This window comes from Anomaloglossus baeobatrachus, chromosome 11 (assembly GCF_048569485.1).
Source record: "Anomaloglossus baeobatrachus isolate aAnoBae1 chromosome 11, aAnoBae1.hap1, whole genome shotgun sequence".
Taxonomy (NCBI): Eukaryota; Metazoa; Chordata; class Amphibia; order Anura; family Aromobatidae; genus Anomaloglossus; species Anomaloglossus baeobatrachus.
This window is the reverse complement of record NC_134363.1, coordinates 120,377,068-120,389,405: the sequence shown is the minus strand read 5'-3', so window position 1 is coordinate 120,389,405 and position 12,338 is coordinate 120,377,068. Positions and strand designations below refer to the sequence as shown.

Genomic DNA, 12,338 nt, shown 5'->3' with positions numbered 1-12,338 from the left:
CCCTACCGTGCAGAAACAAATGGGATGTGTGAGAAGATGAACCACCTTGTCATCAATTTGCTGAAAATCTTGCCACTAGAAGAGAGAAGTTTGTGGCCTGAGAAGTTACCTGATTTGGTGGATATGTATAACAACATCCCGTTAAGTTCCACAAAGTGCACCCCCATGTACCTCATGAGAGCAAGACCTGGGAGACTACCAGTGGATCTTGAAATGGAGGTCGAAGTACCAGAAAACAGTTCACCAAGTGAAGACTGGGACTCTCACTGTCAAGCCCAATATAGAAAAATTCAAGACTATGTTGAGCAGAATTTGAACCGCAGTCGAGAGAAACAAGAAAAAGACTTCAACAAGAAAGCACAAGCTAACCCTCTCACGCCTGGAGAAACGGTTCTCAAAAAAAAAAGAAGACTCCACAAACTTGATGGATGACCAGTGGGAGGGGGAACCTTATGTTGTACTACATTCGAATTTTGATAATCAGAAGACCTGCCTAATCAGCAAGGATCAGGGCAGAACAACATCTACTGTCTCACGTGACCACTTGAAGAAATGTCCAAACCACTGAAACTAAGAGAAGAGGTACCAGATCCACCTCAAGTTGAAGAAAAGAAGGAAACAGTGATCCACACTATCTTGGGAGACTTTCCAGAAATCTGATCTCAGTATAATGGAGCTGTCATTGTGCCAGTCCTTACATTTCCACAAGTGGCGGAGGAACCAGTTCCAGAAGAACCTGTAGACCATACACTGGTAGGCTTACGAAGGACACGTAGACAATTGCCTAGTCCTCCTGCAGACAGTAGGGAGACACCTGCACTAGACATCAGAACACAACAGGGATTATATGAAGAACCAGAGTTACGCAGGTCAACCCGTAGCAATTTTGGCCAAACCCACTTAGGTACAGAGAGTAAAACCCTAAGTGAAATATATAGCCCTTAATGTAAATACTGTTGAAATGGTATAATTATACTTGCTGCTAATAATTTAAAAATGTTTGAAAAATTTTGAATGATCCAAGGAACAGTCACCTGATTTACCTGGTTACAACGTTGATTTAAAAATGGACCATGGCTGCAGGACTGGCAGCAGCCAGCACAAACTGGTGCTTTTTGTAAATAGTTGCACCTAGTGTGCTTACCAGAGTAGTCCTCTGCAACATCAGGACATTAATCCCGCCACCAAGGAGAGGAAGGGTGGAGAAAAGGTCTGGGATAGAGAAGGCCCAGACCTGGTCACCAAAGGGACCGGTGACCTGCTTCTCCAATGGGTTTAGGGGAAGGAAGACCTTTTTTGGTGGTGGGTTGATGGGGGGGACTACAGCAACATTTAAGTGCATTGCCTCCCCTGCGTGGGAAGAACGTTTATGTTTCACTAACCTTTCATCTTTTATTCCGGTTCAATAAAACTCTGCTTGATTACAGCCCGAGGACGTGCTGTGTTTAACCAAGGGGGAATGTACCACCCCTGAGACCCTCAGGGAACTACAGGGAACTGCATCCTCTTGGGGATGCAGGACATACCCCCCTGGGACCTGGAGTACCAGTGCCCATTCCACCAACACACATCTAAAATCCTAGTTCTCCTCTCCACACTGGGCATAGAGGGTTAACCATGTAAGGGGATGGTCGCCATGGGAACGATTCCCTGGGTATAGCCAGCCTGGTGGGAGGGGTCAGTCAGTCAGTAGTGAGGAGGAGAGAAGGAAGCACACAGGAGAGTTGTGCAGACGTGCCTGAGCTGGCTCCGTGTAACGGTGACCCCGGGGTCACTGGAGAGAGGTCACCAGGACGGGTACCGAGATATCGCTGGGATCGAAGCATGAACAGGGCACAGGGCCCCAGGTCAAATGTCAAGTTTCAAACGGTTTGATAAATACCTGTACGGTGAGGACACCTTTACGGACTTCATCGAACCAAATAATCCGGGGGTATCAGCAGTAAACTAGGATCGGGGTTTGGACACTTACCTCCCCACAGGGTCCACACTGCCCGCCGTACGAAGAAGGAGACTGTACCCCAAAAGGGACAGTCGGGGTCCCCAAACGCTCCACGCTATGGGGACTCAATCTACAGAGAGTGCCGGGGACAGAGCAACCTGGGTCACCACATTAGCACTGGTCCTACTGAGACCTGAACCAGCAATCCCTGGGTCCAAAGTGAGTAGAGACTGTTAAAGACAACCTGGTGTGGTCTCCATTATTGTCCCACCACATCTCCCAGGCACAGCCCCTACCTGCAGAGGGCCTACCATCACAGTTGCCACTACCACCAGCCCTGGGAGTACCCACATTTAGCAGCGGCGGTTCTCCATCCTTAACCGCAACCCACAGGTGGCGTCACATGACAAAAACTCCTATCTCCCCTGTAAATACTCCCCTTTAACAAATGGGGGCCCAGAGCACGGGACCGGGCAATGGCCACCAGAGTGACATCCCCGACTGTTACCGCCCGGGACCGATTACCTCCTTCTCTGGGCGCTACATATGTGTCTATGTATTTGTTCTTGTCTGTGAGTGGGCATGACTGCGCTCTGTGTGCATGTATGACAGAAAAACAAAACGTAATGAACAGCTGAAAATACCTAAGCCATGATAAAAGATGTGTTTCATGCTGGTGAATAACCAGGTGGAGGGAAAGAAAAAAGCGCCAGCATAGGTATATATAGAGCACACCACTAATAAATGTCAATGAAAAACTTTATTAAACACCACATGTGTTACAAGTATACAAATAAAACCATTTAAAACCATGGGGTATGAAACCCCAATAAGACCATCAGTCACCCAGCCACAATATAAATAATGTGAAAAACTGGAACCCCAGAAAAGTCAATAATGCTGCACAATAAACAATGCAAATATAAAGGCATCAATAGTGTGCAAGGCACGCACAAATAATGACTACAAAAACAGGTCTGTTACACCCAAAATCCACATGATATGGAATATTAACTAACATAAGCAAGAGTCACATAGAGGATGAAATGCCCTATGGTACCTCAAGGTGTATATGGAGACCAGCAAAATGAGAAGGTCCACAGATAACAATGGCTGGGGGCTAACCACACACGTATTGTTTATTGTGCTGCATTATTGACTTTACTGGGGTTCCAGTTTTTCACATTGATTGTATTGTGGCTGAGTGACTGATGGTCTTATTGGGGGTTTCATGCCCCGTGATTTTAAATGTGCTTTTAATAAAGTTTTTACATTGTAATTTATTAGTAGTGTGATCTATATATACAGCTCTGGCAAAAATGAAGAGACCACTGCAAAATGTTCAGTTTTTCTGATTTTTCTCTTTATATTTTTGAACAAAATGTAAATTGTTCTTTTATTCTATAAAACTACTGACGTCTCCAAATTTGGTTTTTATTCATAATCATTTTTGTAGTATTATTCAGTCACTATGTGGTCTAGTCATGGAGTGTTGGTATTTGACTCTTGTATGTGGTTCTTTTCAGTCACTATGTAGTGGTAATATGTGGTCCAGTCATGCTATGGTGGTATTTCTCCCTTGTATGTGGTATTATTCCGTCACTATGTGGTCTGGTCACAGTGTGGCGGTATTTCTCCCTTGTATGTGGTTCTAGTCAGTCACTGTGTGGTGGTAATATGTTGTCTGGTCATGGAGTGGTGGTATTTCTCCTTTGTATGTGGTATTATTTGGTCACTATGGGGTCTGGTCATAATGTGGCAGTATTTCTCCCTTATATGTGGTTGTATTGGGTCACTATGTGGTGGTAATATGTGGTCTGGTCACGTTGTGGGGGTATTTTTCCCTTGTATATGGTGGTATTGGTTTTGGTGGATTGTGTTGTGTATGGAGGTCACATTTTCTCTCAATCAATAAGGGAAGATTATATGAGCAGCTGTGGTCTCCTGCGTTCACCTGCGGAGGAGACTTGTGGACCTGCAGGTCAGGACTCACTGCGTCCAAGTGAGTCCTGATCGTGAGCATGTACCCTGAAGGACATAACGGCTAACGGGTATGTGCATATAGCTGTAGGGTGGGCCCCTAGAGTCAATTCCCCTGGTGGGCCCCAGACACCCCAGTCTGACCCTGATTACAGTGCACTCACTGTGTAACTATAACCAAAAACACAAAAATGGAGACTGGATGTGACAGAAGGGTTAATATAACTTTATTAGAGTATAATTAAGACATCAATACCATAATGAAAGATCAGTAAGGAGCATATCAAGGAAGAGAGGAGGGAGATTGTCCTCAAGACTGTTACCTCCATCCTACAGCGACCCACGTTTCACATCCAGCTTTCTCAGCCTTATATCTGCAGGTATAATGGGTTTCTGGACATGACAGGTTTCCTTTAATACTTCCTGCTTATTCCCTTATCTTCTCCCATAGAAGTTATGACCTTGACACTAACTTTCTTCACCATTTCTCTTTTAAACATCTTTTCTCAGTGACATCTATTGTACCGGGGACATCATCCATCATGTCCAGCTTGCCAAGATTTTCAATGACGATAAACATTTTGTAGACATGGGCCTCGTATCTTCACCCGGTCAGTGTCATTTTGGATTTTACATTATTAATAGCCTCATGTTTTATATAGAATACACTGCATACTATTATAAAGGGAGTCTGTCAACCAATACTGACAGTATAAACTAAGCACATGGGCGTGAAGGGAATATAGTCCCTATATATATGGCACCAATAGAAATCTAACCACTGTTTAAACCAATATGCTAATTAGGCTGCTGGGTGCACCCTGAGTGTGGCCGAGGGCTCCGCGCACTGCTCTGCCCACTTGTCTTACATGCTCCGCCTCACTGGTGACTATAAGCATTGGCCTGAGCTTTCTTTGCAGACAATGCTGGCTTCAGGCAAGTCAGCAGTGTCAATCACCAGAAGACAGGGGCATGTAAAACCAGTGGGGGGGGGACCGTGCACGTAGCCACGAGGCCACACTCAGGGTGCACCAAGTAGCCTAATTATCATATTTGATGAAACCAGTTTTTGTACAATGGAGTCATCAATTAGGCAACTACAGTTGCAATTATTATAAGGGCTATGCCCCCTACAAAACTATGCGCTTATGCGACAGATTCCAAGTAAGGTAAACTGTCACTAGGTTTTCAATGTAATCTGAGAGCAGCATATTATAGAGGCCCAGATACAGATTCCAGTAATGTGTCTCTGCATGCCTTAACCCCATAGCGACGGCCTAACGTCTCAAGACGTCGGAAAAACAGGGTACTTATTCTGTTCCGACGTCTTGAGACGTCAGGCCGGAAAAAGCTTGTAGCGCCCCCCAGTGACGAAAAATCTCGGGGGTTTCAGCTACCGGAGGTAGCTGAGACCCCCAAGATTATGAATCGGGGTGGTTTTTTTGGACCCCGTTAATGCGATCGCCGGTATACACCGTATACCGGCGACAACATTAAAAAAAAATAAATGGCCGGTAAAATTGATTTATTTCTCATCTGACGTGATCAAACATGTCAGATGAGAAATAAATATGAGCCCTTAGTGCCCCCAAAGCCCCCGGTACCGGAGAGTCCCCCCACCACCCCTACCCCCCCTCCGGAAAATCCAAGATGGCGCCGACGCGCGCTGAAAACTCCCGCCGCCGCCGGCTCTGCATTCATTTCCCTCCGATCTGAAATGATCAAACATTTCAGATCGGAGGGAAATGTCCTCCCCCTGACCCCTCCTCCGGTCCACCGGAGATCTCTGGTCCCCGGAGCCCCCTCCGGTCTCCAGAGCCGCCTCCCCCCTCCCCCCTCCGGAGCGTGGAAGATGGCGGCCGCATTCATCCTGCACTTTCTGCCGCATGTGACACGTCACATGCGGCAGAAAGTTGTCCCCAGGTCCCGCCGTCGCCGTCGCCCCCCCCCCCAGCCCCCGGTTTTACGTTACCTGGCTGCTGGTGCTCCTGCTCCGGCCCCGCGATCACAGCACGCCGCCTCCTTCTTGAAAGCTGACGGCGCATGCGCAGACAGCGGCTGTCAGCTGGATCCCTGCAAGCAGGGATCCTGCTGACGTCGCTACTGCACAGGCTACTCCACTGTGGACCGGGGGAGGGTGAGTGCGGTAATCTGCAGTCACACTCCTCACATGGAGAGACTGCTGTTCTAGAAAATGGGGGGTACGTTCTGTGAGCGTGCCCCTCATATTCTAGAATGAGGTTACTGCAGGTCACTCTGCCCTAGGTTGGACCGGGGCAGTGTGAGTGCAGTATTCTCAGATTACTGCACCCACACTGCTCATGGAGAGCTTGCTCTTCTAGAAAATGGGGGATACGTTCCCTGAACGTGCCCCCCATATTCTAGAAGATCCAGAGTCGGCGCGGGACCTCCAAAATGGATTACAGCGACCGAAATTTATTTATTTTCAATAAATTGGTAAAAGAGGAATGTTTCGGGGAGTTTTTTTTTCAAATAAATTTTTTTTTTGTCTTTATTTTTTTCTATTACTTGACTGGGTTAGTAATGTCGGGTATCTGTTCAGATGCCGTGACATCACTAACCCCAGGGCTTGATGCCAGGTGACATTACAGCTGGTATCAACCCCATATATTACCCCATATGCCACCGCACCAGGGCGCGGGATGAGCTGGAGCGAAGCGCCAGGATTGGCGCATCTAATGGATGCGCCACTTCTGGGGCGGCTGCGGCCTGCTATTTTTAGGCTGGGAAGAGTCCAATAACCATGGCTCTTCCCACCCTGAGAATACCAGACCCCAGCTGTCCGCTTCACCTTGGCTGGTGATCTAATTTGGGGGGGACCCCACGTTTTTTTTTTTAAAAAACGCCTGGGGAGCCCTCCAAATTGATCACCAGCCAAGGTGAAGCTGTCAGCTGTGGTTTGCAGGCTACAGCTGTCTGCTTTACCCTAGCTGGCTATCAAAAATAGGGGGGACCCCACGTCGTTTATTTTAATTATTAATTTTTTGGGGGGCTAAATACAAGGCTAGGCACCCTTTAGTGCCACATGAAAGGCACTAAAGGGCGCCAGCTTAGAATATGCAGGGGGTGGGACGTTATATATGTTTGACATCTATCCATTCATCCATTGTAGCATTTTAGGTTGTGTGCCCACGATCAGGGTTTGCAGCGTTTTGGGCGCAGAGTGTTTTCCCTGCGTCCATAACGCTGCGTTGTGCAGTAGAAGCACAGTGGAAGTATTTTTAGAAATCCCGTGCCCACTGTGCTTCTCTTCTCCGCAGCATACACTGACCTGTGGTGCAGCTTCCCAAGCCTCCACATGTCAATTTATGCTGCGGAGATGAGTGTTCTCTGCAGGTAGCATAGAGCTCCACAGCGGCCTGAACCCAAATCGTGCGCATGGGCAGCTGCGTTCTCCCGTGGACAACACTCACATCTCTGCAGGAAGGCTGACACTGTGTACTAGACGCCGTGTCGCTGGATCATGGCCACATAGCCTAAAAGTGAGACATTTGTTGCTACAGCAACATTTTTGTGAAGTACCTGTGGATTCAAAATGCTTACTATACTCCTGAATAAAATCCAGTTTCCAAAATGGGGTCACTTGTGGGGGGTTTCTAATGTATAGGTACCCAAGGGGCCCTGCAAATGTGACATGGTGCCCGCAATTTATCTCAACTTTTCCAGAATTCAAATGGTGCTCCTTCCATTCCAAGCCCTCCAATTTATCCAAACAGAGGTTTTTGGCCACATGTGGGGTATCCCTGTGCTCATAAGACATTGGATAAAAACCTGTTGGGTCCACGGTTTGTTGTTGTCTCTTGAAAAAGTGAGAAATTTGATGCTGAAGCAACATTTTTGTGAAAAAAATGAAAATTTTCAATATGGCAACCTAAGCTTATCAAATTCTGTGAAGTATTCGTGGATTCAAACTGCTCACTATACACCTAGATAAAAGCCTTGAGGTGTCTTGTTTCCAGAATGGAGTCACTTGTGGGGGACAGCCACTGTTTAGGCACCTCAAGGGCTCTCCAAATGCAACCTGGCGTCCGCTATTGATTCCAGCCAATTTTGCAGTCAAATGGCACTCCTTCCCTTCCGAGCCCTGCCATGCGCCCAAACAGTTGATTTCCACCACATATAAGGTATCGCCAAACTCAGGAGAAATTGCACAATAAATGTTATGCTGAATTTTTTCCTTTTACTCTTGTAAAAAAAAAAGCTACCTGGTTGAAATAACAATTTTGTGGTAACATTTTTTTTTTTTTTTTTTCATGGCTCAACGTTATAAAATTCTGTGAAGCACCTGGGGGTTCAGGGTACTCACCAAACATCTAGATAAATTCCTTGAGGGGCCTAGTTTCCAAAATGGGGTCACTTGTGCGGGGTTTCTGCTGTTTAGGTACCTTAGGGGTCCTCCAAATGTGACATGGTGCCCGCAATCTTTTTCAGCCAAATTTCCTTTCCAAAATTCAAATATTGCTCCTTTCGTTCCAAGCCCTCCCATTTGTCCAAACAAAGGTTTCAGACCACATGTGAGGTATCACCGCACTCATAAAAAAGTGGTTAACAAACCTTGAGGTCAAATTTTTGGAATTACCTCTTGAAAAAGTGAGAAAATTGATGCTAAAGCAACATTTTTGAGAAAATTATTAAAATTTTCAATATGACAACGTAACGTTAACAAAATCTGTGAAGTACCTGTGGATCTAAAATGCTCACTATACCCCTAGATAGAAGCCTTGAGGGGTCTAGTTTCCAAAATGGTGTCACTTGTGAGGGGTTTCTTCTGTTTAGGTACCTTAGCGGACCTGTAAATGCAACATGGTGCCCGCAATCTATTTCAGCCAAATTTGCTTTCCAAAATTCAAATATTGCTCCTTCTGTTCCGAGCCCTCCCATTTGTCCAAACAGAGGTTTCTGACCACATGTGGGGTATCGGCGCGCTCATAAGAAAGTGGGGAACAAGTTTTGGGGTCCATTTTGTTGTGTTATTTCTTCTAAAAGTGAATAAATTTGGGTTAGAGCAACATTTTTAGGTAAAATTTAATTTTTGCTTTTTTTCATTCCACATTGCTTTTGTTCATGTGAAGCACCTGAAGGGTTAATAAACTTCTTGAATGTGGTTTTGAGTACTTTGGGGGGTGCAGTTTTTAGAATGGTGTCACTTTTGGGTATTTTCTGTCATCTAGGCCTATTGAAGTCACTTCAAATGTGATGTGGTCCCTAAAAAACTGGTTTTGTAAATTTTGATGTAAAAATGAGAAATCGCTGATAAACTTTGAACCCCTCTAACTTCCTAACGAAAAAAAATTTTGTTCCCAAAATTGTGCTGATGTAAAGTAGACATGTGGGAAATGTTATTTATTAACTATTTTGTGTCACAGAAATCTCTGGTTTAACGGTATAAAAATTCAAAAGTTGAAAATTGCAAAATTTTCAAAATTTTTGCCAATATTCAATTTTTTTCATAAATAAACGCAAAAAATATTGTCCTAAATTTGGTACTAACATGAAGTCCAATATGTGACGAAAAAACATTCTCAGAATCACCGGGATCCGTTGAAGCGTTCTAGAGTTATAACCTCATGAAGTGACACTGGTCAGAATTGCAAAATTTGGTCTGGTCATTAAGGTGAAAATTAGCTCCGTCACTAAAGGGTTAATATTGAAAAAGTATCTGATTTATAAACAGGAAATTATCACTAGAGGAATAGTAAACCTGTAGTCCTCCATAATCATTAGCGTTATATTACCTTGCTTCAATGCAGCTTTCTGCCTGTGCACAGTGTACACAAAAAGCTGCCAATCAGTGGTGTTATACAGAGCTCAGCATTCAGAGAACTGGTTGCTCTACAACTGATTAAAACAGGGATTTTATCAAAATTGCTGCAATCAGCTCAATAAATGACATCACTGGAATCAGCATCTCTGTCCCTACATTATGTTGCTCTAAGATGGGGTAGCAAAAACCTGGTGACAGATTCCCTTTAAGTAATTGTACCACTTCAGATTATTTTCCTGTATGCTTGTTTTTTAATTAAGGGCTCCACAAGCCAGTATACTTTTTTTTTTAGCTGTACAGAGAAGTCTACGGAGCTGTATATAAAATATATTTAACTGCCATTTTTTAACCCCTTTACGACTAATGATGTACTATGTCCGTCATTAGTCATCTCCCTGTCTTTGATGCGGACTTGTATGCCGAGCCCGCATCTTTCCCTGCAGATAAAGGATGAATTATTAAGCCACGAGTGGAGCGATGCTCTGCCCGAGGCTGCTAACCTGTTAAATGCCACTGACAATCTCTGACAGCGGCAGTTAATGCACGCTGGCAGGGGGGCTCACTCTTCTGATCCCTCATTGGTGTGATCACTGGACCCTGATGAGTTGTCATGACAGCCAAGATTCAGCTGATGTCTGTTATCTCAGTTCTCTTGAGGCCAGCGTTCAGAGGAGACTGATTTCTTTGACTGTATATACAGCAATGCTGTGGCATTGCTGTACATGGAACAAGTGATCAGACCATTGCAGGTTTAAGTCCCCTAAGGGAATTATTAAATAATGTACAAAAGTAGAAAAAAAATGTTTTAAAAAGAAATAAAAATATAAAAGTTCAAATTACACCTATTCTACTACATTAAAAATTATTAAATAAAAAAAATCACATATTTGGTATTACTGAGTTCGTAAAAGTCCAATCTGTCAAAATATAAATTAATCTGATCAGTAAACAGCGTAATGAGAAAAAAAACTGAAAACCCCAAAATCGCAGCAACAGCAAGAAAAAAAATTAATAACAGTCTATCAAAACATTGTATACATCCCAAAGTGGTATCAATAAAAACCGCTCTCGGAAAGGCGCCACACAAGAAAGATTTTTTATAATTTTTTTTTACAATATTTCAGGATTTTTTCTTTCCACCACTTAAATAAAACAAGGCCTATACATGTTTGGTAGCTACAAGTATATAATTGTCCTGAACTGGAGAGTTACACTGACGGGTTAGGTTAGATTTATGCTAAAATGAACTCTGTAAATAAATGAAAAATAAACCTTACTTAGAATTTCTTTCCTGCTTATCTTTCCATCATATGATAAAATGGATAATGCCAATAAAAAGTCCAGCTATATCGATGGAAAAATAAAAAAGTTAAGGCTCCAGGAATAAGAGGAGTAAAAAACGAAAGCGCAAAAATGAAAAACTGCCTGCTCCTTAAAGGGTTAATGTCTTCCAAGTGACCACATTACGCGTAGATCATAAATCACACGAGGTAGAAATGGATTAATATGGAGCTGATAAATATGGAAAGAATAAAGATGTCTTCTGATGTTTTTCAGTCCTGTTTTCTTGATATTTGCAATGATTGTTCTATTTTGGAAACATATTAGAAATTCTAGTTTCAAGTTGAAATTGGGAACCTGTCAGTTCCAATATGCACCCAGAACCACGGGCAGTTCTGGGTGTATATTGCTAATCCCTAGCTGACCATCCCTACATCAAGTAGCATACATAAAGAGATCTTTAGAAAAAGTATTTCTAAGGCCCTGTGCACACTGCAGTTTTTGATGCGTTTTTGGTGCAGTTTTGTGAGCAGTTTGTTTCCCTAAACTGCATGCATTTCCTTCCCCAGCAAAGTCTATTCAGAAAGGCTTTGGGCACATTCTTTTTTTGCCTGCAGTTTTGGGTGCAGAAAAAAGAAACAGTATGTCACTTAATTTTGCATTTTTCCCTGCGTTTTTCCATTGAATATAGTGAAAAAACACATAGGCAAAAACATATGGGCAAAAACTCACTGAAATGTGGCAAAAATGCCTAAAAACACGTGTTTTTTTATGCGTTTTTTCGGTTAGAGGTGCGTTTTTCTGCCAGAGGGTGTGTTTTTTGCTGAAGAAACAAAACTGAAGTGTGCGCACATAGCCTAAGTATCCTTTTATGAGATGCAAATGAGCACAGGGACTAGTTGCAAGTGCGTTATTTCCCTCAACTAGTCCGCCCTCTTAGCATGTTATCACAACCCTATTCAATGCCCAGCGTCATTGGCATGGCTTTGTGTACCTGTCCATTGTCACTGCCTCTGATGACAGGGTTTAAGGTAGGTCATGCGCACTATGAAGCCGGGTGTGCGCGTCCTGGCTTTAGAGAAATCTAGTGCACATGACCAAAAGTTCCAGGGACTTCTGAATATGCACACTGAGCCCAAATCCGGTGTCGGAAACTGTGACAACAGACAGGTACACGCATCCATGCCGATGACACTGGGCATTGAATAGCATGTTGGCACACCCCTGTGCGAGTGCTAACATGCTAAGAGGGCATTCTAGTCGGGGGAAATAACCCCCTTGTGACTAGTCCCTGCGCTCGTTTGCATCTCAGAGAGGATCTTTAGAAATACTTTTTCAAAATCATTGACC

General features: G+C 43.9%; 1 protein-coding gene across 1 annotated transcript in view; it reads left to right on the top strand.

Moving 5' to 3' along the window:
* TREH (trehalase) overlaps positions 1 to 12,338 on the top strand; it is a 133,874-nt gene that overhangs the window by 70,447 nt on the left and 51,089 nt on the right. Inside the window, exon 3 of the mRNA XM_075329302.1 lies at positions 4,433 to 4,533. Coding sequence (XP_075185417.1) covers positions 4,433 to 4,533 — 101 coding nt within the window. The remainder of the gene's footprint in view (positions 1 to 4,432; positions 4,534 to 12,338) is intronic.